Source organism: Gymnogyps californianus, chromosome 3 (assembly GCF_018139145.2).
Source record: "Gymnogyps californianus isolate 813 chromosome 3, ASM1813914v2, whole genome shotgun sequence".
NCBI lineage: Eukaryota > Metazoa > Chordata > Aves > Accipitriformes > Cathartidae > Gymnogyps > Gymnogyps californianus.
The window spans coordinates 60,993,621-61,018,330 of NC_059473.1; the positions used below are offsets into that span (position 1 = coordinate 60,993,621).

At 41.3% G+C, this 24,710-nt stretch overlaps 1 protein-coding gene across 3 annotated transcripts in view; it reads left to right on the forward strand.

The window, feature by feature from the left end:
- HIVEP2 (HIVEP zinc finger 2) overlaps positions 1-24,710 on the forward strand; it is a 144,139-nt gene that overhangs the window by 104,994 nt on the left and 14,435 nt on the right. For all 3 annotated transcript variants that reach the window (XM_050894969.1, XM_050894971.1, XM_050894970.1), the window contains 3 exons: positions 13,427-13,471; positions 14,764-20,389; positions 21,140-21,294. In XM_050894969.1, coding sequence (XP_050750926.1) covers positions 14,975-20,389; positions 21,140-21,294 — 5,570 coding nt within the window. In that variant the 5' untranslated portion in view covers positions 13,427-13,471; positions 14,764-14,974. The remainder of the gene's footprint in view (positions 1-13,426; positions 13,472-14,763; positions 20,390-21,139; positions 21,295-24,710) is intronic.

The window sequence follows — 24,710 nt, forward strand, 5'->3', positions numbered from 1 at the left end:
GCCCACCTGTGCCACATGCTAGTGGAGGTGCAACTTAGGGACTGACTTACATTTGGGACAATAACTTTCCAACACCCACAGTTTAAACACTGGGCAATGGAGAAAGCCTGTAGCAGGAACTTAGCGAAAAGAAGAGCTACCACCCTGTTTTGTTTTAGTTCTGCTCATTATCTTGCCTGTATCATGACCAAGTGGTGTATGTGACACTGAAAACAAAGTTTTTGTACTCTTGAACCCCCCATGGGTGGGCTTTGTACGGGTCCAGCAGATCTTCATCATGGTTTGGGCAGCAGAGAAGGCAAGGAGAAGGCGAGCCGACAGCCCTGGAGCCCCCGGGGGAGGAGGGAGGTGGCGCTGAACAGGGCTGGGCTGGATGCGGTCACGCAGCCCCTTGCCCTGCTCCACCATAATATGTGACTGCCCCCGTCCTACCCCGTCTGCTGGCTGTGCCATTGCACAGCAAACCCACCAGGGGATGGATCTGACTGAAAAGTTACCATTTCCTTCCCTCAAATTATTCTCGAGTCAGCCCGTTTCTTAGTTTTAGATCGAATTTGTGCACGGTTAAAGCTGTCCCTTGTGGGGGCACTGACAGCCCAGAGGCCCAAGGCCCGTGTGGGTGTAGGACGGTGCGGCGGCGCTGCTGGTGCCCCCAGCCCGCGGGGAGCTGGGGGCAGCTGTCAGGCTCTGCCTGCCCTGTGTGACCGGCCCCGGAGTGCAGAGCTTCAGGGAAAAGGCACCAGTCTATTCTACACGATTTTGGAAAATACCATAACAAATATTTTCTTAAGTGTACAACGAAGGTAATTTTTCATTTTTCTAATACGCTTTCCTGCTTTTTTAAAAATTTCATCTTTTCCTTTGTACATTTTTCTTTAAATAGGTGAAGTCTTAAAAAGATAGGTAATATATTACTGTTACTCAAACAGAATTTTTGCTCCAAATCTGAGTGGGGGGATAGGCTGAGGATCTGATCACTATGCTTTTAGCTTTATAACTTAAGAACCGCAGAGTGGTTGAGGGTATGTGGTCCTGTCCCCTATTAACTTTATGTAAATGTACTGCCAGAGTATGGTCTTCAGTATTTAAACCTACTAATAATTATTTTTACATTCATATTTCCTCTAATATAATAACATTTACTCTTCATTTCAGATGAAAATTAAATTATCTGAAGAATGATATCATCATCTGATTTGTCTTGCATCGCAATGTTTATTCTAGTAAAAAAATCAGTGACTATTAAATTTACTGTTAAGGCATAGGATGAAAAGACAAAACTATGATGCTGAACAAAGAATGGTTGCATCAATGGGAATTAATCACAGCATATCAAGAAAAGAGCATGCTCTCAATTTCCCACTGGATTTAATGTTAAAAATATAATCTTACTAACTTCAATTACTTTTTTTCATTTTAAAATCAGAAGAAAATAAAAATTGTAATGTCAGAATAATCGTTTTCATTGAATCTTGCATGTGAAGTTGGCAATGTCTTACAGTGGGCTTTTTTTCCTGTTGTAAATGAGAGAAAAGGTCTGGTATAAACCTGTGCGTTTTTGTTTAACTCCGGCCCCAGAACGACTGATGTGAGTTATTTGGAGCCACACAGGAAGGCTGCATAATAATGAAACAAACCCCTCATGTAAGCATCAGCCAAAGGATATTAAATAGAAAAACCATAATTGTAGAAAAGACCATTTCCTTGCACAGCTCGTGCGGAGCACTAGAAAGTTGGCATGTGTATTACTTCCACTAGTAATATTGCAGTAATGTACTTTAAACAGTTGCAGACATTCCTAAGAGAGTCCTTGGGACCTCTGGCTTGCCTTCGCTTTGGGTTAGGGGGAGCAAAACTCATGCTGTGCAGAAGCACAAAGTCTCCCTGGAAAGAGAGGTTCCTAAACATCTCTGAACATCTATGCTGAACATAGTTGTGGCTCATCCTGTTGCGGTTAAACCCATGAAAATTTCAGGACTCCTGACCCAGTAAGGTGGGGTGAGCAGTGGGCTCGAAGTGTGGTCAGCATGGCACCGTGAGCAAGGCTAGCAAGTGCCAGCAGTGCGAAGGTGGGCCGGGACTCGACGCGAGCCCTCCTGTTCCTGGGCATGAGGCAGCCCCTCGGCTGCAGCCGAGTGTAGCAGATAGATAGCATGTGGTGTCTGAGCCCTGATCTCCACTCACCGCAGCGTGCATGCCAGCTGACATACACAGGTACAGTGCCAGCACTTTAAAGGCACGTTCATTAATTCCTTAAGTACAGGTATTTGGGAATCAGAAGTTCAAATGTGCGGTTGGAAGCGCTTCTCGATATTGCTCATAAGATACTAAACTGTATCACTTGGCCAGACGGTCGTTTATACTCATGCCATTTTATTAGGCAGCATAGGAGTGCCTTAAATGGGAGTAAGTTACATTTACACCCTTCCTAAAAGCTCCTGTGTGCTGGTAAAGTGATGTAAACTGGCCTCAGAGTAGATGAGACTTGCAGAACAGGGCTGTAAAAGTGCAGCTGCATCTCATCAGTCTTTAGGCCTATGTGTCTGCTGCTGGTGAGGCACAGCCTTCTCTCGAGGGCAGTGCTGGCTCAGGCAGCGGAGCTGGCATAGAACGTGTCCCCCTTCCTTCAGCTCTCAGAGTCTCCTTTCTGGTCCCCAGAGAAGTTTTCTGGTACAGCTCTGTGTTTGCTTCTGAATCTATTTCCTAGTTCGATGGGCTGTGTTAGGATGTCTTAATAGCAAACTCTTGTCTATTCGTTATGGGATATCAGGATGCAAAACCCACGTGGAAGATCTACTTGGTCTTTTCACATTTAATCTTTTTGTAATCTCAGTGAAAAAGGGACAATTTTCCCCCCTCATGTTCTCAAGTTTCTCAAGTTATGTTTAGAAACAGGAAGCTGTTTTGCATAAAGGTAAGATTGTGTTTTTAACAAGAAAAGTTGGTGTTAGACCAGCTAAATATACCCACAGAGTCATACTCAGTGGGTAGTCCTGGCTATTTTTAGGCTTTATTTTTGCCTCTCTTTATTTATTTTTTTTTAGTGACACCTCCACTGTACCTTCAGCTCGTAGTGAGGCACCGCTTCCTGCGCCGGTATGAAACTTGCAATTACAGGAGGAGTCTATCTTGTCAGGTGTCATTTATCAGGCATTGCAGAGGGCTGGTTTCAGCGAAGGAAGAACAAAGCTTAATAAGAGAGGGAGAAGCATTCTCTTAATAATTTGCCCTTTGCGACAACAGACCCTTATCTGATCACCCACGCTCATCTGGCTGCTGACGCCGTACTTGCTTCATTAGTACGAGCTATTTTTACATCTTTTGTGTCTTTTGAGGAACTGAGTGGGCCTGCTGGCTTGTAGTGATTCACCATCTCCAGGCGAACAGGGTGTCCTCAAATCCTGCGAGGCGGGTAGGAAGAGAGAAATGGGGGGAAGAGTTCAATTGAATAAGCAAGTTGATTAATTGTCTTAGGTGGTCTGAGTGCTAAAACATTGCACTTTAGTCTTAAGGAAAATAGCCTAAGTGCTTTTGGTTTGCAAAGCAGGTTTTCAGATTGTTAGGAGCTATCCCAAGGAATATTTAGTAATTAATTCGTTTAAGTGTAGCTTAGCAAACATGAAGCCCTATATGGTTGTGCATATACTCTATGTGTTCATTTCCCTGTCTGTAAAGGCGATGTTGGGGGCTGGACTAGGGGATGTTTGGGAGTTGAACTCGATGATCTTTAAAGGTCCCTTCCAACCCAAACCATTCGATGATTGTATGTTGGTGATGCTTTCTTTTGTGTGTAGTGTACAAGTGCTGTTGGTGCCCTCACCCTGGGGAGAGGGTATCACAAGCACACGAGACTTTTGGGCCAGATCATTAGCTGATTTCACTTCCACTTCTGACAATGGAAAGAAAACTAAATTTGGTGGAATGTGCCAAGCATGATGCAGGAGAAGGAGAACCCTGTATGAAGTTATCTGGAGTTTTCTAGAGCTGAGCAGCGGTTGCTTTCCCTTTCGATAAACCATCAGCCCTGAAAATGTCCTCTTGGAGCCTGCTGAGCTTTCACCTGGTTGCTGAAATTAAGATTTTTGCTGTCCTTACTGCGACTTTTCCTGGGTAGGAGTGATTTGGTGTCCAGTTGTGCCACTTATTAAGTACAGGATAATGGTTTCATATTGCAGTTTTCCTTGGAGTAGTTTCAAAAATTGATGTGATGTGGGATACATATATGAAACTTTAAGGTGCTGTTTGTACTAGGAACGCCATGTAATACTGCACCCTGGTCTAACCTTGTCTGGTATAAAGTCATCATGAAACCTGAGCAGTGTCTTTCCCAAGAAATGTTTTGGGTTTTATTGTGTTGCGCTTCTTGAGAATCTGTAACTGAGCTGTCAGCTCGGCCTGTCCCTCGAACATCAACACAGCCCTGTGGAATACCAGAGGTTTTATACGCGGATTCAGGCATTTTGGTAGGCCTTCATCTTTTCAGAGGTGTTTGCTCAGGAGAGTGATGCTCATGTTAATAAACACAGTTGATTTATGTTTTGTAGAAAGAAACCTAACTGCAAAGAGTGAAATTTCATGTATACCTACAAAATGCAGCAGAAAGCATATACATATTTTACTGAATTTTTTAAGAGGTGTTCTGATGCAATTGGATGTTATACATACTGACTTCCAATGCTTCATGCAATAAAAAGAAGGAAGTACTGCAAAATATGGCCAGAGTAATTTTAAAGAGCTTTTTTTTTTTTCTTTTTTCCCCTGCTAGGCATCCTGAGGATTGGAAAGAAAGCAGCATCCTTAAATGTGCAGTCTAATTAATGTGTCTTATATTACCGCTGTAGTGATCAGAATCTTTAGGCAATGCTAAGTGACTAGATTTGCTACAGCAAAATGCCTGTATTGAGTCACTAGTCAAAACGAAACATTTTGGCTGCAGAGTAGTGACTGTTGTGACATCTGTGCAATATATAGGATTTGGGGCTTAGTAGCTGATCTCAGCTGAACTTTAACAAAGTATTCAGAATGGATTGAAATAAAACTGCTGCGAAGGCCTGTTCTACTTTGGGTGCAAAAAATGGAAAAAAAATGGTAAGAACATGCTACTGATGTTTAGCATGTGTCTGTTTTTGTTTTGACATGTGGTGACCACAGGGCTTAGTAAACAATGACAAGTTTTAAAATAAGCTTGTATAATAATTGCTGTGAGTGAAAAACAAATACAAGCTCAGATACTATAAATGTCTTCCTATGTAATTCTCCCCAGGGTGAGGGCATCCATCAGAGGCAGTGCATTTGCTCATTCAAGAAAGTGTTTGAAAGATGCTGATATTTTCATGTGAAATGCAAGTGGCTTCTTCTGACACGGTGTGAAAGGAGGCATAGCTGTTCGCAAAATCTGCCGTGGTTGCATAATAGGATTGTGTAACTTTTAAACTAAAAAAGCCTCAGTTCCCAGAAAATTCAACGATATTTTCCCTCTTAAGATGAAAATGCTAGACAAAGGCCTGATATTTGCCTAATATTTCCATTTTGCAACAGAATAATAATTAATTTTGTACCTAAAAATGATGCAATACTTACACAAATTTAGTTTTTTTTTTTTCCCTGGGAAAACTTGGGGAAAAGCTGTATGGTATCTTAGCAGAGACTTACCAACACAGGTCTGTTCTCCCCAGCGGCTGCCCAAGGTTGCAGTTATTGTGTGAAAATGAAGAGGCATTTCAGCCTTTGCATGTCATTTCAGTTAGGAAAATTGTTATATCTGACAACTTTAGCAGTTTGAACTCTACGGTGACATTGTTCTTACCCTTCTTACTGTAGATGATGTTTTATAAATCTAGAAATGACTACAAACCACATCCACACGGGAATCTTGCTCTTTGCATATACTTGATCTTTTGCAAGTGCTGCTAAATTCATAGTTTACTTAATCTGTCCTTTATAAAGTGTGAAATTTCCCTTTCTGATTAAGATGTTTCTTTGTGTTGAATTGAGAAAAAATTCTTTAATCCCAGTAATTTTCACCAGTTCTTGCAAATGCAAAAATTTCATTGCAATCCCAGTGGCACCACATAACATTATTGGTTAGTGTCTGAGCCTTTGCTTTTCACAGATTTTAGGTATTTAGCCTTTTGGGGGCTACATAATGCCTGTTCGTTTACATGATAATAGTTTGGGGCCAACAGCAGGGCCAAAGCTCCGTTTCTTTTCTACACTGCAGACGTGAAAAAAAAAGTAATCCTACAAATAGTGATCAGAAACTATTTCACACTTTTGTGGTTTGGCGCGGTATCCTTATGTTCAATTGCTGTGGCTCGGAAGAAAGTGAGATAGAGTTGGGTTTCTGCTGATGAAGAGAGCAGCCCAAGAATTAAGAGCTCATTTGTATCTCAGCACTGCTTTGGATACTACTATACATTGTTAATGTGTATTTAGTAAATACTGTTTACTTACTACTTAACTCACCCTTGAGAGAAAACTCATTCTTCTGCAGGTTAGGACCAGTGGGATTAGGCATCATATAAACCTAACTTCAGCCATCAAAATAGTGTTTGAAGAGGACCTTAGTGATAGGCACGTGTTTCTGACTGTTCTCTGCATGGGAGCTGCTCTCACTCTCGTAAGTCACTGCGTACTATGATTCAAAAGAAAAGAAGAGGGAGGGCAAAACGACTGTGATATTTTTGTTGCCTTCTGAAATTTTAATAGCACTGGAAGTGCTGTCTGTCAGGTCTCCCATTGCTCTGCCATCACATTTTAAGGTCCACGTGGGAAATGATTGGTATTTTACTCATCCATTTCATTTTTTAACTTGTTCCCCAAGGAAATAAGTAGCAGTGTGAGAAGATTAGCAGTTTATATAATTCTCTTGTTTAGTTTCCTATCTGAATAATCCCAACCCTTTGCTTTTGTATAGAGATAGATTCAGGATGTCTGCTTTGGAAGATGGTCAGCCAGAACAGGTAGATTTTGCATTATCTGACATGCTTAAGCACCTCCAACAGACTCTTATGTGCACAGCAAGGTTAGGCAACCAGAAACAAAATATTTACCTGATCCCTTAAAAGCAGTGGGATCAGAGAGATCAATTAGCTGCTAATTGACAGACAAGATTGTTTGTCCTGTTGGCTGTTTTGGCATCTCTTTGATAGCAGGTTTTTGTTCCATTCAAGGAGAAGAACTGTGATTTGTTTGCAAACTTCTACCTATAAAGGAAGTGTTTAAGATGAATTTGGCTCCTGTATAGTTTTTTTTCTCTCTTTTTTTTTTTTTTTTTAAATAGTCATCCTGTGGAAATAAGTCTGTGTTCAGTTGGACTTTGGCAACGTGAAAGCTTTTTTTATACATTTTTTCCATCCGGTAGTAATGTGTACATTGTGTATGATACTGAAACAGGAAATAGTGATGTACTTGAAGTGAGCAATCCTTGTCATTATAGTGAAAAGGTCAGTGTTAAGGCATTTCTGCTGTAGGCTTCTTCTATGGCTTCTTAAAATACACTCAACTTGAATTTAAGTTATTTGGGGGGTGCTATTTTTCTATAGAAAGTGGCAATTTAAAATTATATTTGAGATACATCACATAGCAAAAACTGAGTGTTTTGCTGCAGCTGTGCTCTACACATTTATGATGCAAGCCAGCATCTCTTAAGAAAATCGCCCATCTTTTCTTACTACCATGTAATTGAACAATTATTGCAATATATGTTATGAATTTCTCTGTAGACATCTTAGAGGTGTTGGCTTAGTTTATTTTCACCTTGTAACAAATAACTTCAGATATTTAGTATGTGGGATATAAGAGCCTAAACCTAAGTGATGTCTGATTCTGTTTGTTTTTATGAGGAATAAATCTGGAATTATGTCCTTGGATTTGCAACTCATTGCTTCAGATTCATACCAGGATAATGTAGAGCAGAATTTGGCTCTTATTTTTACTTGCTGTTGGAATAATTTGTCTCCTTTTTGTCGCTCTGAGTCAAACCTCCTATCTGTTCAAAGCTCCTTGAAGTCAAATGAGAGACTCTTGTTTCATACCTGATTTTTCTGTAAGGTCACCGCAGAAGGGATAGAGTGTGCCTGACCTCTGATTCGGTAGGATCACGTTCAGAGGAGGGAAGGAGAGTCTTGTTCTTCTTCACAGCATGTACCCATTGACATTTATATGAAATGTCTGAGACAGATATAAGTTCCTACAGTTAAGGTTAACGGGTGTTAAAGTGCAACAGATTTGATTATTTATTTGTTTTCTTAGTTGGCTTCAGTGTGCTTTTAAGCAGACAGGTTCCAGTTATTTTCTTCAACAATTCTCAGATAATGGTCTGAGATAATAGTTTGAATTGTCTGAATTAACAAAATTAAGGTGAGTTTGGTAAAGCCTTAAAATGAATGAAATAATCAATAGTACTACAGTTAACTAAAATGTGCTGTTATATGCCATCTCTCAACGGCTGAGATTCTAGAATAGTTCTCAAAATATGAGCCAGATTTAGTGCAAGCACTGAAATAATAATTGCACAAATCAGGATGCCAGGTTTTATACCACTCCTAGTTTTGCGTGCACAGATTCTGTCCCTTGAAACCAGCAACTACCAGGGACACAAACGTGCGTTCACAGAAACCTGAGAGTAAAAGCCTGAAGTTGGTGTTTGGTCACAGCGAGCTTGCAGTCTACCCTTGATGCATCTGTAACATCCTCTCAGTCAGTCCCCTCAGTTCCTGGCTTCTTGGGGAATCCGTGTGAGCACAAGTGTTTACCCAGCATAGCAATGGAGAACAGATCTTGCCCTATAGCTTCTCCTCGCCTAAGCTTAGTACAGTTTGTTTGATCATTTAATAGTAAATTCACAGTGTACTCTGTGTACTTGCTGAGCAGTATTTGTTTTTGTATTGGCTAGTACTTTTAAATGACATTTAAAAAAATACATTGTAATGATTAGTTCAGCTGCCCAAATTTAAAAAACGTGTGTTATTCTAAATGTTTCAGGGTATTTTCAAAACTGTGATTGTCTGGCTGGTTTTGGAAAATGGCAATATGTTCAATAAAGCACTGAAATCCAGAGGGCAGGCAGAACATCTGGGGTGGAATTAAATGAACAAATTAGAGTAGTGTCTTCAAATGTGAAGAGGTAACAACAGCAATTACAATATAGAAAGTGGTAGATTAAAATAAATACACCTAACCTGTTTTAAAAGGGCTGCCTTCTTGGAATTGCGTGTGTGAAAGGATGTCTTACAACTCCTGCCAAACTGCAGCAAAAGCACGAGCATCCTTGCATTCCCCAGTAATTCAAGACTTTGCCAAGTGCCAGTGGTTGATATAGGAATTTACAGTCATTCCTAGAGGTGTTCAAATAGACAGGTAGAAGGCCAGCTACAAAACCACAGTCAGAGGGGACCCCTAACCAGGGGCTGTTGGAATTGCAAAGAGAATCTTTCTGGTCAAGAACAGGAAGCCTTTTTACAAAACTGGGAAATTTAAGAAGTGTTTCTTCTTCCTTATCTTTTTATCAAAGACCGCAAGTGCGGAGTCAAGTAGTATAATAAAGCTTGCAGTTGGTCATCTTTTTTTTCATTTGTGTAAAATGCCAAAACTATATACCCTAAGGACTGCATTCCTTTTGTAATGTTGCTACATAACATCCTCAGCCCATGAATGAATATATAACCTTGCAAAGAAGGGTGAACAAATGCTTATCTTTCTTCATGCCAGTTAAATCGTTCAGTTCAGAGATGCACACTGAACGCCGGTCGAGAGCTCTTCTTCAGACTTAGCCCACCTATGACTTTGCTTAGGTAGAAGAAGCTGTAAATCCATGTTTTATTAGGGTTCCCAGTCTTTTTTTTTTTTTTTCACTGGGGTGTCAACACCAAACAGCTCTTTGGGGAATATCCTTAGACGGGCAGAAGGAAATGTGGGGTAGGACAGCAAGCCAAAAGCGTGCTGTCTGTCTTCCCGAAAGGCCAAGGCAATTTTCTTCTCAGTTGCAGGTGGGGAAGAGCTCAGAGGTGGCCTCTCTTTCTTGTAAGGCTGCTTGGCTGCTGGGTTTATCCCAGACATAAACTAGACTTGCCTAATAAGGATCTTGGCAGAGGTCTGTGCATGAGTGTAAGGATTTCATAGGAGCCATTGCAGCTTGTCTGTGCTAATGCTTGCCCTATAGAATACGAATTCTTCAGGGGCCAGTTACTGCGGTTTTAGGCCGGCTTTGTGCTGGCAGAGCTGGACAGAAAAGATTTAAAACAGGGCTGGATCTGACCCTTAGTCCTTACGCTAGAGTCAATATTTATTCTGTATGGTGCACTCAGGATTTAGCCTGGAAGACATAAGCTTCCAATTTGTTCACTTGCAAGAGCTGTAATATGAGCTACAAATTGAGAAGTAGTAAAAGTTGTATTTTGCCAAATTTTATTTTAAAGCTGTTGAGTGTAACCATTTTGATGGTCTGAAAAAAAGAGGGGAAAAAAAAAAGAAATGAAGGAATAATCTTGGAGCTCTGCAGTCAACCAGATATACATCCCCTGCATGCAGCTCACAGAGGCACCTTAGGAAAAGGAGTGACAGGATAATGCTCCTTTCTAGAAAGTTTTAAAAGTCTTGATTTAGTAGGTGCATCTGACATAAATACAGCTCCTGGTTTCCCAGTAATCTTCTCATGTTCAAAGTTTTCACAGGAGTAAAATGTCCCGGTTTGAAGCGGGCAGATAGTGCAGTTAGTGTGGCTGGGGGAGCTGGCTCCCGGGCCACATTCCTACCGGGAAACCTGGCTTGGCCCCTGGCCAGGCAGGACTTTGCAGCTCCTGTCAAACGATGTGCTCAGCGCAACTCCCGCACGGCTTCTGATCCGTGTAGGTGGGCTCCTCTTAGTCACTCCAGCGGAGCTGAACCATGCCAAAGGTATTAAAGAAAATGTGTGTATTTATCATCCTTAGTTCCTTAGTTTGAAGTATGTGGTACTTGAAATATAGGGAATTTCTGTCTATTGAATAGTATATGTTTGATGAAGAGCAATATTGAAAAGTATATTTACAATGTTTTCTAAAGGAGAAACATTGATCAGTTGAAAAATGGAAGTCTGTTCTTGGCTTAAGCTAGGCTGTGGATGCAGGCAGATGAGATAGAGACTTGACTGGAAAAAACCAGACAGAATGGAAACTAGCTTTGCAGTGTCTTAGATTTCTCCAGTTAGGCCCATTGGGGGGGGGGGGGGGGGGGGGGGGGGGGGGGCAGGGGGAGGGGAACAAAAACGAAAGAAATAATATTAAAGGCATCTTTGACACAGGATGGATGGCAGCTCAAACCAAACCAGAAATGATTATGTTGGTTCTGGAAAGGGATTTATTTTCCCCAGGAGAGTGACTCTGACCAAACTTAAGCCATCAATAATCCCTGTAATTAGTCTATACCTGTTTCATAGTGTAGGTTGAAAAATTATATAGAACATTCTGAAAATAGCAGGACCGCAGAATGGCTTGAAAGCTGTAACAGAGGTCTCAGTCCAGAACAGAAAATTGTTGGAAGTATATTAGCATCATCTTTTGCTCAGATAAAACCATTGTGGTCACATTTCTGTGACTGGCAGATTTCTTCTCTAAAGGTGCTCTCGGTAGAGGGAGTATGGAACAGAAAGGATACTCCCCTACTCTTCTAGAAATTTCTTCTTCACCATTTGCAAAATTGCCTAATAAGGAGAAAAGTATTTTTCTTTGAAGATGGCTAATAACTTTATGCTCTCTCAGTGAGGAACATTCCCTCTCGTCCCTGTTTCTGCTTCTCAAGCCACACATTTTCTGTTACATCCGTGCTCGTATATTGGCATCATTACTGACCTGCGATTCAGTTTAGCTCAGCTGCCGAGAATGGTTTGCCACTTACCTGCCATTTCCTCATAAGGCACTGCAGACCTGCTCCGTAGTAACCACTTCCGATATATTGTGAATCGCGCATGAGGATTTCTTTTTCCATTTGTAGGGACACCTTTTATTTGAGGAAGTGGATTAGGAAAATTAAAAAAAGTTTTACTTGGATTACTTTTTTTCTTTTTTCTTTTGAAGAATCAGACAAGAGAGTTATTTAAAAAGCCGTTAGCACATGAAAGATGAATGACATTATGACCTAAAATATTCTGGTTTGTATTTGATAGCTTACTATTATTTTGTACTATAGGGGATTTCTCCATAGTTACAATTTAAAAATATGTTATCTATATTTGACTAAACCAACAGTCCATTAGCTATTGCTGTCCTAACTACTGATGTGTTATTTGTACTATTAAATAAATAATTGATAACAGGTGGTACAGTAGTGATTCTACTTATGTCAAGTCATGGGGCTTTACTAACGTCCATTTGTTCTTTCAAAGTGTTATTAATTACAAAGAATTAAGAATGAATTTTAAATTTTTGATGATTTTTTTCTTTTATAGACTTTACTATGTTATCATCTGTTGGTTTTCTTCAATAGAGAAAGCATGAGTGCTCTAGCTGTTTTTCTGACAGTTTCTAATTGAGGATCATTATAGTAGCCTGTATCCCATACTCTGAAGCTAATACTCCAGCTATTTAGAGATGCTCTGAATTTTGTCCTAAATAAAAACCATAAAGAAAAGCCATAATTGTTGCTTTTGTTATCGCAATTGAACAAACACCCTTTTTAATGAAACAAAAGCCAAAACCTGTTTTCAAGATAAGATTTGTTGAAACCTGGAAGGGAGAGTCCTCCTTTGATGGGAGAAGTGCTCTTGAGGGCAGTGAGATGTTGTTCAGGCTCCCTGTTCTCTGTGCTGGTCTTCTTGGCAATACAGAGAGTAGCCTGCAGTCTGGTGACGGTCAGGCAGGTGGCACATCATGGCAGTCACAGAAGTCTTTTAACCATGTATTTGGTCTGTAGGTTTCTTCTTCGAGAAGGCAGCCATATATTCTTGAGCAGTATCCCACGGTTGTTAACTGATTTGGAAACCTACTCGCGTTTCACTACATTTTCTTGTACCTGAGTGGTGACACCCTGACCAGGATTTTGTTCTGGTCCCTGAAACATTTAATGAGAGGCCTGGAGTCTAAAAGTATTAGCTGGAGAGAGGCATTGAAAGGGGATTTGCCAATGGGATTCAGGGATAATCCAGGTTTAACAAAGGCGTAGGAATGAAGAGGGTCATTGGCAGCTCTCTTTACCGATTCAGGAAGGTGAGACTGCATTAGTTTAGACTTGCATTTATTCATCTACACACTAGAAACCTAAGTACTTTAAAAAGACTCACGCTCATATTCTTCAAAATGTGGTTGCTCAGACCTCTAAGACACAACATGAAATTTTTCCAGTGGATGGATAAATGAAATTTTCAGGCCTCTACTGTAAAGAACAGAAAACTTTCTTCAGCGTCTATACTTAATATCAAGAATTTCTTATGACTGTATTTTTTTTTCTACAGGAAATTTGAAGATAGTCATGCCTATTAGATTCCTAGAAGATGCAGGTAATTGTTTTGTACTGAAAAAAACCCCATATATTCCCATTACCTATGTGTTTTCCTGCACTTTGCTAATGTTTCCTCAAGCCAAGTTCAGTTTTTCCACTGTAGGAATGAAAAATATTCCAGTATCTCTAATACTGCTTTTTTTACCCTTTTCCTTGCTATTGTAAAATCATGACTGTCTTTATAATTCTCACTGTTTCATCCAGAAAATGTCCTGTGTTTGGATAATATGGAAGCAGGAAGCCTACATTGTTCTTCAAATTCAAATGCTGTACTTGTCTGTGAAAATCATACCTCTGAGCTTTTCTTCTTTATAATAGAACTGTGGAAACGGATTGCATTTAAGCATAAAAAGTGCTTGTGTAGCTGGATGGAAATGTGGACATTTCAAATGACATTGAAATCTAAAATGCTGAAGTCACATAAACACAGTTGTAGCTCATTTCTCTAATACATTTTTTACCTCTAGCAAGACATTCTCACTAAAATTTAATATAGTGATTGGAAGATGGAGATGTGGAGAGGTACCAATAGTGCTGTGTTTGGAATGCTTATTTGATGTCTCTTTTGTGACTGTTTAAAAGTAGTTTAAAAGGGTGATCAACACCGTGTAAAACCAGTTAGATGATATAAGGTAAGAAGTACCTCACTTTAGCCATCTTAAAATTTGGTGTATACTCCAAGGTGGTCATCTAGGATTTCTGCCTAGCACACAGTGAGAAACAGGCATCTCCATAGTGGAGGGCCATGTGCATAGACATCACCTATGTCTGAAGCACCCGTCATGATATGGAGAGATTTCTCCTCTGGAAGTACTGATCACCCTCCTCTGGCTTTAGAGGAAGGCCAGGTGACTAAAGTGCATGTCTGAAATGTAGGTGAGTAATACTGGATAAGGTAATTTCCACCCATGGTGTTAGGACTCTATTTTCAGCAGTGATTTGCTGAAAGAGCTCTGAAAGTAGGTGGTGGACTTTCTGAGAATGGAGCCTTTAAGCTGTCCCCAGAAAGCTTTCCAAAGCTACTGTTTAATTTGGAAAGTGTAGATCTCTGTTTTCTATTCCTAGGGCTTTTACTGAGTAGTGATTATGCTTATGCGCAATCTCTGGAGCCAGTCTTTACTGTGTCTGCTCACAAAAGGGGGTTTTGTCAAATGTAGTTACTTTTGCTTGAGTCCCTCAATACTTTTCATGTAAGGCTCAATAAAAGTGCAACTGACTGCATCAGTGTTATTTAGCATGGCTATATTAATTGGTGCGTGGGGTTTCTTTGTTTTTGATTTTTCCATACAGATAGCTGTGTCACCATGGAAGAGATGAAGAGAACTTTGCTCTAGTAGATCACAAATATCTCTGGGTCATTCTGCATCTCAGTATTTAATAACAATGGAAAATGTCCAAATGCTATAACAAGTCTTTACAAATGTATAATAAACTGTTTAGGAAAGTTCCTGCCATGAACAGAACTGTATAATACTCACATTAGTGTACAGACACAAATCTAATGCCTATAGACTACTGCGTGGAAAGTTCCAAAGAGAAAGAAAAGTCTGTGAACTTGCAACAGCCCTGGAAAAATGGGAGCAACAAAACTTTAAAAAGCACAGCTTTGGACACACTCCATGTGTCTGCACAGCTTTCAAGTGAACTAGCACTTAAGACCTTGTGTAACAAAATGGACTCTGGGGACACAGCTATAGGGCAAAAAGCTACCTCAAGGTCTGGAGAAACTGCTAAAGTACCAAGTAGATGGAGGCAAGAACATTCAGCTGTTATTAAGATGAGCACTTTTGGCAATCAAGATGTACAGAGGCAACCACAAATAGATCACGAGCAAATAGGAAACACAGCATCAGCACAACTTTTTAGTTCTGGGAAACTGGTATCATCGAATGAAGCTGCACAGCAAGTCGCAGAGAAGCAATATCCACAGCATCGTCCAAGTCCTTACTCATGTCAACATTCACTTTCTTTCCCACAGCATTCATTGCCACAAGGCTTCTTGCACAACATAAAGCCACATCAAAGCTTGGAAGGCCCTCCATGGCAGTTTCCTAGCCACTTGCAATCAGTTGCCTCAGAGGACTTGTTTCCTTTTCATATGCATAGCCATAGCGGAGGTTTCTCCAGGAAGAAGATTTCAAGTTTGAACCCTGCATACAGCCAATATTCACAGAAATCTCTAGAACAGTCAGATGATGCTCACAAAAAGGAGCACAAACCCAAAAAGCCTGGCAAGTACATTTGTCCTTACTGTAATCGGGCTTGTGCCAAACCTAGTGTACTTAAAAAGCATATTAGGTCTCATACTGGGGAGCGACCGTACCCTTGTGTTCCTTGTGGTTTCTCCTTCAAGACAAAGAGCAACCTTTACAAGCACAGGAAGTCACATGCCCATGCAATTAAAGCAGGGTTGGTACCTTTCACGGAGTCAGCAGTCTCTAAATTGGACCTAGATGCCAGTTACATCGATGTGGAAGCTGAAATACATTCAGACGGCGAGCAGAGCACGGACACTGATGAGGAGACCCCACTCCTAGTGGAAGGGTCTGACAAACTGAGCCCCGTCCCGCAGCTCCCCCTGGACATTGCTAGCAGGAGCAGTTTTCACTCCTCCATGGAAGAGTCCTTGGTGGGGCCAATGAAAGTGCCCATTTTGATTATCCCTAAAAGTGGAATTCAGTTACCCAGTGAGAGTTCACCATATATTGGCTCTGATATGTTGCAAACCCCATCCTTAAGTACCAAGTCTGATGACTCTCATACAGTTAAACAGCGACTTGCACTAAGACTGTCAGAGAAAAAAGGGCAAGATTCTGAGCAGTCGTTAAACCTCCTGAGCCCACACAGTAAAGGAAGCACTGACTCTGGTTATTTTTCCCGCTCAGAAAGTGCTGAGCAGCAAATTAGCCCACCAAATACTAATGCAAAGTCTTACGAAGAGATCATCTTTGGGAAGTTCTATAGGATTAATCAAAGGACAGCAGTAACAGTAGCCACAACAAATCAGGAACACAGTTTAATGGGTAGAAAGGGCAAAGCAGAGCCATTACCTCTTTTAAATAACAGATTAGATATCAAGACGCTTGAGGAACATATTTCTCAGCTGACTCCAAATAAAGAAGAACTCATTGACTCCAGTAATTTGAGCACTATTAAATCTACACAAGTTTATCCAGGCAGCAATACAGAATCTAGACAATCCCAGACCACCGCATCCTCCATCAAAAGTGAATCCAACCTGTACCAAGTCAGTCAGCAGGGTGACGTGCCCGTCCTTCTAGAGCCCCCAGTAGATTCCTCTCCTCTTATTAGAAGTAACTCCATGCCAACCTCTTCTGCAAACAGCCTAAGTATTCCCCTATCTCTGAGAGGAAGCCATTCATTTGATGAGAAGATGACTGGCTCAGATGATGTGTTTTACCCTGGGACAGTGGGAATATCCCACCAAAGGATGTTGAGAAGACAGGCTGCCTTTGAACTGCCCTCTGTGCAGGAGGGGCACTCAGATTCAGACTACCATGGAAGACCAGGGAAAAATATCATTATTGCTTCCAGCAGACAGACAGCAGGTGACAAAGGACCATCCTTAAAAGAGAAGAAAGGAGACAAGACCTTTTACGACTATGATGCCAGTGGAAAGCACTACAGAAAGTGGGAAGAATTTGAAGCTCAGAAGCAGAACTACAGGGACTCACCATCCTTAGGTGGGATGAACAAGGGGGGAGAGTACTTTGTTGATCCACTCGGACAATCTCAGGCGGTGCCATCCATGCTTGGAACAACTTTTGAGAACAGAAAGCGCAGGAAAGAGGAGAGTGTTGGAGATGAGGAAGACAGTCCCATGCTTTGCAGCAGTACGACTGGCACCACTGGGGGAATTCAGCCTTTGGACTTTGATCCCAAATCCCAAATTCAGGAAGTGCCAAGGAGTGGATTTGCCCTTCAAGGCCTGGACAATGCTGCCCATTGCCATGCGGAGCGTTTTGAAATCTGCAGGCCTTACTTGCAGTCTGGAAGCCCGGCAGCTTCTCTGGAAGATTCACCCTTAACTGCAGAGCAAGAAAAGACTGCAGAATCACTGGCTAGAAAGCCTCCTGGAAATGTCATCTCTGTCATTCAGCACACAAATTCGTTGAGCAGGCCAAACTCATTTGAAAGGTCTGAATCTACAGAACATATTGCATGCCAGCAGGAAAAGATCTATTCACCATCTGAAACATGCGAGAGTGAGATTTGTGAGTCCCCAATGAGCCCAGACCGAGCTCCACAAACGGAAAATGCTGACAGCAGTAAGCCGTCTCCATCCCAGCAGCCTCAGCCGTATCATATGCAGCCCAGGTTGGTTCGCCAGCACAACATACAGGTACCTGAAATTCGTGTCACGGAGGAGCCAGATAAGCCTGAGAAAGATAAGGAAGTGCAGAGTAAAGAGCAGGAGAGACCCACCGAAGAATTTCAGTGGCCCCAGAGAAGTGAAACCCTTTCTCAACTTCCAGCCGAAAAGCTACCACCCAAAAAGAAGCGTTTACGACTGGCTGACATGGAGCACTCCTCTGGAGAATCCAGCTTTGAGTCCACAGGTACAAGCCTCTCTCGCAGCCCTAGCCAAGAAAGTAATTTGTCCCACAGTTCGAGTTTTTCAATGTCCTTTGAAAGAGAAGAGAATATGAAGTTCATCACGCCTCCCAAACAAGATGAGTTTGGAAAACAGTCTGAGTTTTTAACAGTTCCAGCTGGTGCTTACTCACTTTCCGTCCCCGGGCATCACCATCAGAGGGAAATGAGACGCTGCTCATCTGAACAGATGCCCTGTCCTCATGCTGCTGAAATCCCAGAGATCCGAAGTAAATCCTTTGATTATGGGAACCTGTCTCATGCCTCTTCAGCTGGGACACCTACTACGGCACTGTCTCCATCCCGAGAAAGGAAGAAATGCTTCTTGGTTCGCCAGGCTTCCTTCAGTGGTTTTCCAGAGATTTCCCAGACTGATCAGAGCACAGAACAAAGTATAAAGCAGGAGCAGATGGAACATGCACAGGCAGGTCTTCGCTCCTCCCAGCTTGCCTGGCATCACTCCCCTTCCTCTGTACTTCAGCCCATTCACGTAGATGACTCTGGAAAACAGGCTATTGGCTCTTGTGCTCAGCTTAGTAATAGCTCATGCCACCTTGCCCAGCAACAGGCTCTTCTTGCAGACAGCCCAGAAATGTTAAGGACTCCCTTGATCCAACAAGCACCTTATATTCCTAACAAACATCCATCAGAGCAGCAGCAGCTATTTGCACATCAGGAAAAAGTCCCATTTCCCCCTATTCATAGCACCTTGTTTCAGTTCCCCTATCCAGCTGTCTGCATGGTTCACTTACCACCATCTCAGCAGCCTGTCCTGTGGCAGTCATGCACAGAACCTCTACACTTCCAGCATCATTTTGTACAACAGCTGCAGAAATCTTATGTCAAACAGCCTTTCCAAACAGACGTTCCTCCAAGTTATCACCTGGAACATGCAGCAGAGCTTATTGGAAAGAAACCAGCTGATTATGTGCATGCTAAAGAGCAAGCATACCAGCATTACTCAGGAACATCTGGGCAGTATTCAAAAAATACTCTTGCTAAGTACCAGTCAGACCATAGCATTAAACCAACAGATACCTCCTCTGAGCAGCATCTTCAGACAGATTTTGACTCCCCAAGTGATGGATCTGTACAGTCTTTGCCAGGAACAATTGTTCCCGTCAGGATTCAAACCCATGTGCCATCTTACGGTAGTGTCATGTACACAAGCATTTCCCAGATCCTTGGACAGAGCAACAGTCCTGCAATTGTGATTTGTAAAGTTGATGAGACTGTTTCTCAAAGAACATTGGCAACTAATGCAACCATGCAAGGAATTGGATTTAACATAGCTCAGATGTTGGGTCAGCATGGAGGGCTAGAAAAATATCCTTTGTGGAAAGTGCCACAGACACTACCACTTGGACTGGAGCCACCGATTCCCCTGTGTTTGCCTTCCAGTTCTGACATGGCTTCTACCTTGGGAGGAAGCAAACGAATGCTTTCACCTGCTAGCAGCTTGGAGCTCTTCATGGAGACCAAGCAGCAGAAAAGAGTCAAAGAAGAAAAAATGTATGGGCAGATAGTTGAGGAGCTAAGTGCAGTTGAGTTAACTAACTCAGATATAAAGAAAGATTTTCCAAGAATGCAGAAGCCTCAACTGGTAAGGCAGAGCTGTGCTACCGAGCCAAAAGAAAGTCTGCCATCCATGTCATCCTCTTCACCACTGTCGTCCTCATCATCTCAAGATTTCCCACCTGTCAGCATGCCAACAGCTGATGCTTTCCCACTGAACAGGGAGAAACTTTCCAGTTTTGATTCCACGTCACCAGGGCAGAAGTCCAGTGGCCCTTCTGAAGGAAGAGACTCGCCAGAAGAACTGGATGTGGATGAAACCGCCTCGGATATGAGCATGAGTCCACAGAGGTCTTCATTGCCACCAGGAGAAATTCAGCCAGAAGACCAACTGAAACATCAAAAATTGCCTCTTGGGATGTTAGTCCAGATGTCATCCAATACCAGTGGGAAAGTCACAGGCTCAACCATTCTCCTGACAGACGTAGCAGATTTTCAGCAGATCCTTCAGTTCCCAAGTCTGCGCACTACTACAACTGTGAGCTGGTGTTTCTTGAACTATACGAAACCCAATTACATTCAGCAACCAACCCTCAAATCTTCTGTTTATGCTTCATGGTGTATAAGTTCATGTAACCCAAACCCATCTGGGCTAAGTACAAAGACCACTTTAGCACTTTTAAGGTCCAAGCAAAAAAACACCACGGAAATCTACACTCTGGCTGCTATGCATAGACCCGGAGCTGGTAAACTGACATCATCAAGTGCATGGAAGCAGTTTGCTCAGGTAAATAAGATGTTTTAATAAAATTAAATTCATGTATCTTTATTTGAGAAAATATTAGTAAACTATGAAATGTAAGTTAATGATTTTTAAAAAAAAAAGATTCCCCATTGGGAAATCAGACATTGACATCTTCCCATGACAACTTTTGAGCCTCAGCTTACCCTTCTGCAAGCTCTGCTACTTCTGCTGTCTCTGTCTCCATTTTCAAAATCAGATGTAAAAAGTGAGGCTTTTAAAGCCCTCCCTTCATGTGTGCCAGAGCCTGATACATTATCTCCTTTTATTTTGTCCTTTGCTTTTGCCATGTCCTGATTCAAACAGTATCAGACACAAGCATCCATGTGCATTTCTAAGTAAAGATTAAGTTAAAATTGAGTAAGGATCTTCAGATCCATTTAATGTCTTTTACATACTGACTCTTCCTCACGGACTAAGCATTAGATAATGGTGCCAGGGAAAATTCTGTAATGGTAATAAATTACCTTCTAAGGCTTTTCCGTCTCTATTTTCCATGATTTTTTTCTGAGGAAAGATATGGCGCTGTCTTTTCTGTCAAGACTCTCATAAAAATTTGTCCATGCTGCCCCCTCTCTTATTGTTCGTCAAATTAAATGGGACAAATTAATTCATCTTATAGAGTTGCACCAAAATGAGTTTGGCTTTGACCTGGAATGTTAAAAGTGCTTGAAATGAAGTGTGCGTTTATTGTGTGCTCCAGCAGTAACACCCTTCCTTGACTTTGTTCTACAGATGAAACACGAGCCATTCTTCTTGTTTGGCAGCAAGCTTGAAAAGAAAGTAGTGGGGAATATTATAAAAGAAAGAGTAAAAGGAGACATTCATGGAGATAAAGACATTACATCCAAACAAAATGAGCCGATACGAATTAAAATCTTTGAAGGAGGGTAAGAAAATGCAACTGGAAATTTCAAGCTCAGCCTGTCATTTTAAAGAGATTTGAAAATGAATATGAATGAATTAGGATGTGAACAGTCTCCTGTATTCCTGCCATGTCTTGTAGCTCCCAAGCCTCTTCTTTTTTGTGTATATGTCAGTCTTAAAACAAACTGCAGGGTACCTGTATACTTACTCTTGGCTCTACTTTGCTATTAGGACAATTATATTTTCCATCTGTGTGAGAGCACTCGCTCGAAATTGTTACTTTCATTCCTTAGCTCATAAAGAAATGGATAAATGGTTAACATTTTGATATTTTCTATACCATTTCTTTGTATTTAATGGCTTCCATGAGGATATCATTCCATTTTTAGACTCTGTGTACCTCCACTCACCTGAATGCGTTAGCTAGGCATGCTTACTCTTATTCTTGTAATTTTTTATTTACTGAAGTTGGATTTTGGAGATACTAATGTAAGATGACAATGAAATCTATGGTATCTAAGCGTAATCCATAGATCTGTCATGTATGGTTGATAAAATAATGTTTAATTCTACCATGGCCCTCTATCACTCAAGTGATAACAGAAACAAATAACAAAGAGAGGGAAGAAGGAGACCTGAAAGCCCATTAACATGGTTTTCAGGCTTATGAAGCTTGTTATAAAAAGCAAATGAAATGGACACTTGTTTGCCTCTGCAGTATACTCTAAAATGGAAGATATTGTTTAATTTCTTTTACAGAATTCTGACACGATGCAATTAATTTGCCAGTTGTTAGTAGTGAATAGTCAGGTGGCTGAACAAGATGTGTTTTTTCAGTCTTACCAAACTCAGATGGTCTCACAGCACTGTTTTACTGGGGTAACTAAATAGGTCAGGATGGAGATGTGAGAAATTCATACATCCATTTCCTTCTCCCATCAGTTTGTACCCTTTAAAATCTCAATTGTCATTCATTAACATTATGTGTTTTGGCTCCACTTGAATAGTCTCCATGAAATGAACATTGGCATTTCTCTGTAGTCTGCAACACTGAAGGAGTATAGTCTACATCTTGCCTGAAAGACTGAAAATGTTATTTTGGAGATTGTTATAGGTATGCTGGCCCAGACACCCTGATCCTGGCTGTTCTCTGTAGTTGTACATTGTCCTAGTACCCAAGCCAGCAGGCTGGCTACACAAGAGTGACCCAAATTCAGGGGTGAGCCTAAGTTTACAAGAAATTTAAAGAGCTGTTGCTTCAACTCACACCCACTTTGAAGTGTAAAATTTGCCTGCTTCCCACTATGTATCATTTCTGAATTTGGATCACCCAGCTGAAGATAGTCTGCACTGATGTAAGCTGCATGATGAGAGGTCAGAAGGGTGAAAGTGTGTTAAGAAAAGCAACTTAAAGGAGGATTCAGATCAGTGTGAGCTGCAACAGATCACTCTATAAAATGCCTCTACCATCTAATACCTTCTTTAAGAAACTTTATATGTTACTTACACCATCGTAAGTTTCCCTGTACACCAGTAAGGCCTATGAAACTATTTGTGTAAAGTCATGTAATTCACACGTCGCCTAGAAATGTCTCCTAGTAATACTTGGCTATGTTTAGAGATCCTTTGAGTAAAAAAAAACCGTAAGAAACCTTGATGTGCACATTAATTTCTGGAGTGGGGAGGACAAATAACCTGTGCAATAGACTGGGACTTCCTCAATAGGAGCATATAACCTGCAAAGCTACAGTGAATGAGATGATGTAGTGTTAATGGGTCCACTCTTTCCTTATACATCACAATTTTATCATACATTTTATAGGAATTATTTGTGGAAGGGTAGATTCATTCTTTTCATTAGTTTGGCTATTTTTTAAATGGATCTAATATTCTTAAGATATTATAACCACATCTTTCATTGTTTTCTGTCCTGACTATTGAATTTGTCCTCCTCTTCAGGTTTTTGTTTATGACTTCTGAAAGCTAGTTTTTAACATGGGTGGGTTTCCATGCTTGCTTGCTCTTGGCTGTTTGTAGAGCTATTCTGTTCTTCTCTATTATGCTCTACTTTCATCAAGCTCATCTTCGTATCATCTCAGCACACGCAGGTAGTGCACTGAACTGTGCAGCAAATGTCTGTCATCTTCGTTACACATTTTCTCCCCTGGACAGACAAGCGTGCATGGTGATATCTTGTTTCAGCAGGGTATTTTCATTTTGTTTTTCGTTTGTCTTGGGGAGTGGATTTGCTTAGGCTTCTTGATTGCTTTTGTTTTGTAAGTGTGAAGAAGGCAGTTCAGAATCCATAGTTGGTTGAGAAAGATCTGCGGTTGTCAGTTTTCGGTTTGTGGGAAAGCCTGTCTGCTGGGCAGGGAAGTGCAGTTGTGCAGCTGCCTTGTGCCAGGGGAGTGGAGCACTCATACGGCAGGTGGGCAACAAGCAAGTAGATGCGGCTGGGGATGAGTGAGAAGCTGAAGGAACAGAATGAACGGAGTTGAGGCGAAAAGTAGATGTCAGCACGTCACCACCTCGCTGCACCAAAGCCCATCAAGAGCAGTTTGTAAGCATCGCAGCAGAGGGGGTTTTCAAGGAAGAAGCTAACAACCATATTAGTACCTCTGGCAGGTGGCTTGATTTGAATGAAATGACCTGAATCACAAAATCTGCTTTCCATCATCTGTGACTGCAAAACCCTGATGGGATATGAAGAAGTGTTCCTCAAAGAAAAGCAGCAATTTGAAGTTCAGTACTTGCTGCAGTACAGTTAGTTAGTTACTAACGGTGTGAAGTGAAAAGAAAGGAGGGACAGGGCAAACATGCCTGCTCATCTGACATCTGGCTTAATGACATTATTAGCTGACAGCAAAAGTTCAAAGTTTGCTTATGTTTGCTCTTTTATATCTATCAGTAATAGACTTTTTAACTCTAGAGTCCCATTCAAATCAAGCTCAGAGCAGCAGTGACCATAGTCCTTATATGAAAGTTATGTAGTAGGAAGGGGGAAATTACTGAAAGCTTTGAGAGAGGCATGAGTTAATAGTAAGATCTAATGTTCCTGGGGGCTAGAAAGAAAGTCACCACAGACTCAGTCTTCTGGTGTTTCTGTTTTTGGACCAGGCCTTCTTTAAATGTCAAATTTGTGTGTGTCATTTCTCTTACAGTTGTTGTTATGGTGAAGCATACTTAGAGAGTCAAGGTCAGTTATGGCCAAGAACTGTCCCTATGAATGATGAAGAGACAGATCTTGTCTAATTGTCTTTGTGCCCAATGGGATCTGACAGGTGACAGAAGCCGGTGGAATGAGGTCAAGCAGAGGAACAGCAGAGATGGAGCAACAGAAACGCACATGTTATAACGCAGCGTTTATCTTACCAGTATCAATCAGGAGTGATATGGTAGACTCCATCCCAGCAAAATCAGACTGTAAGGAGAGACGAAA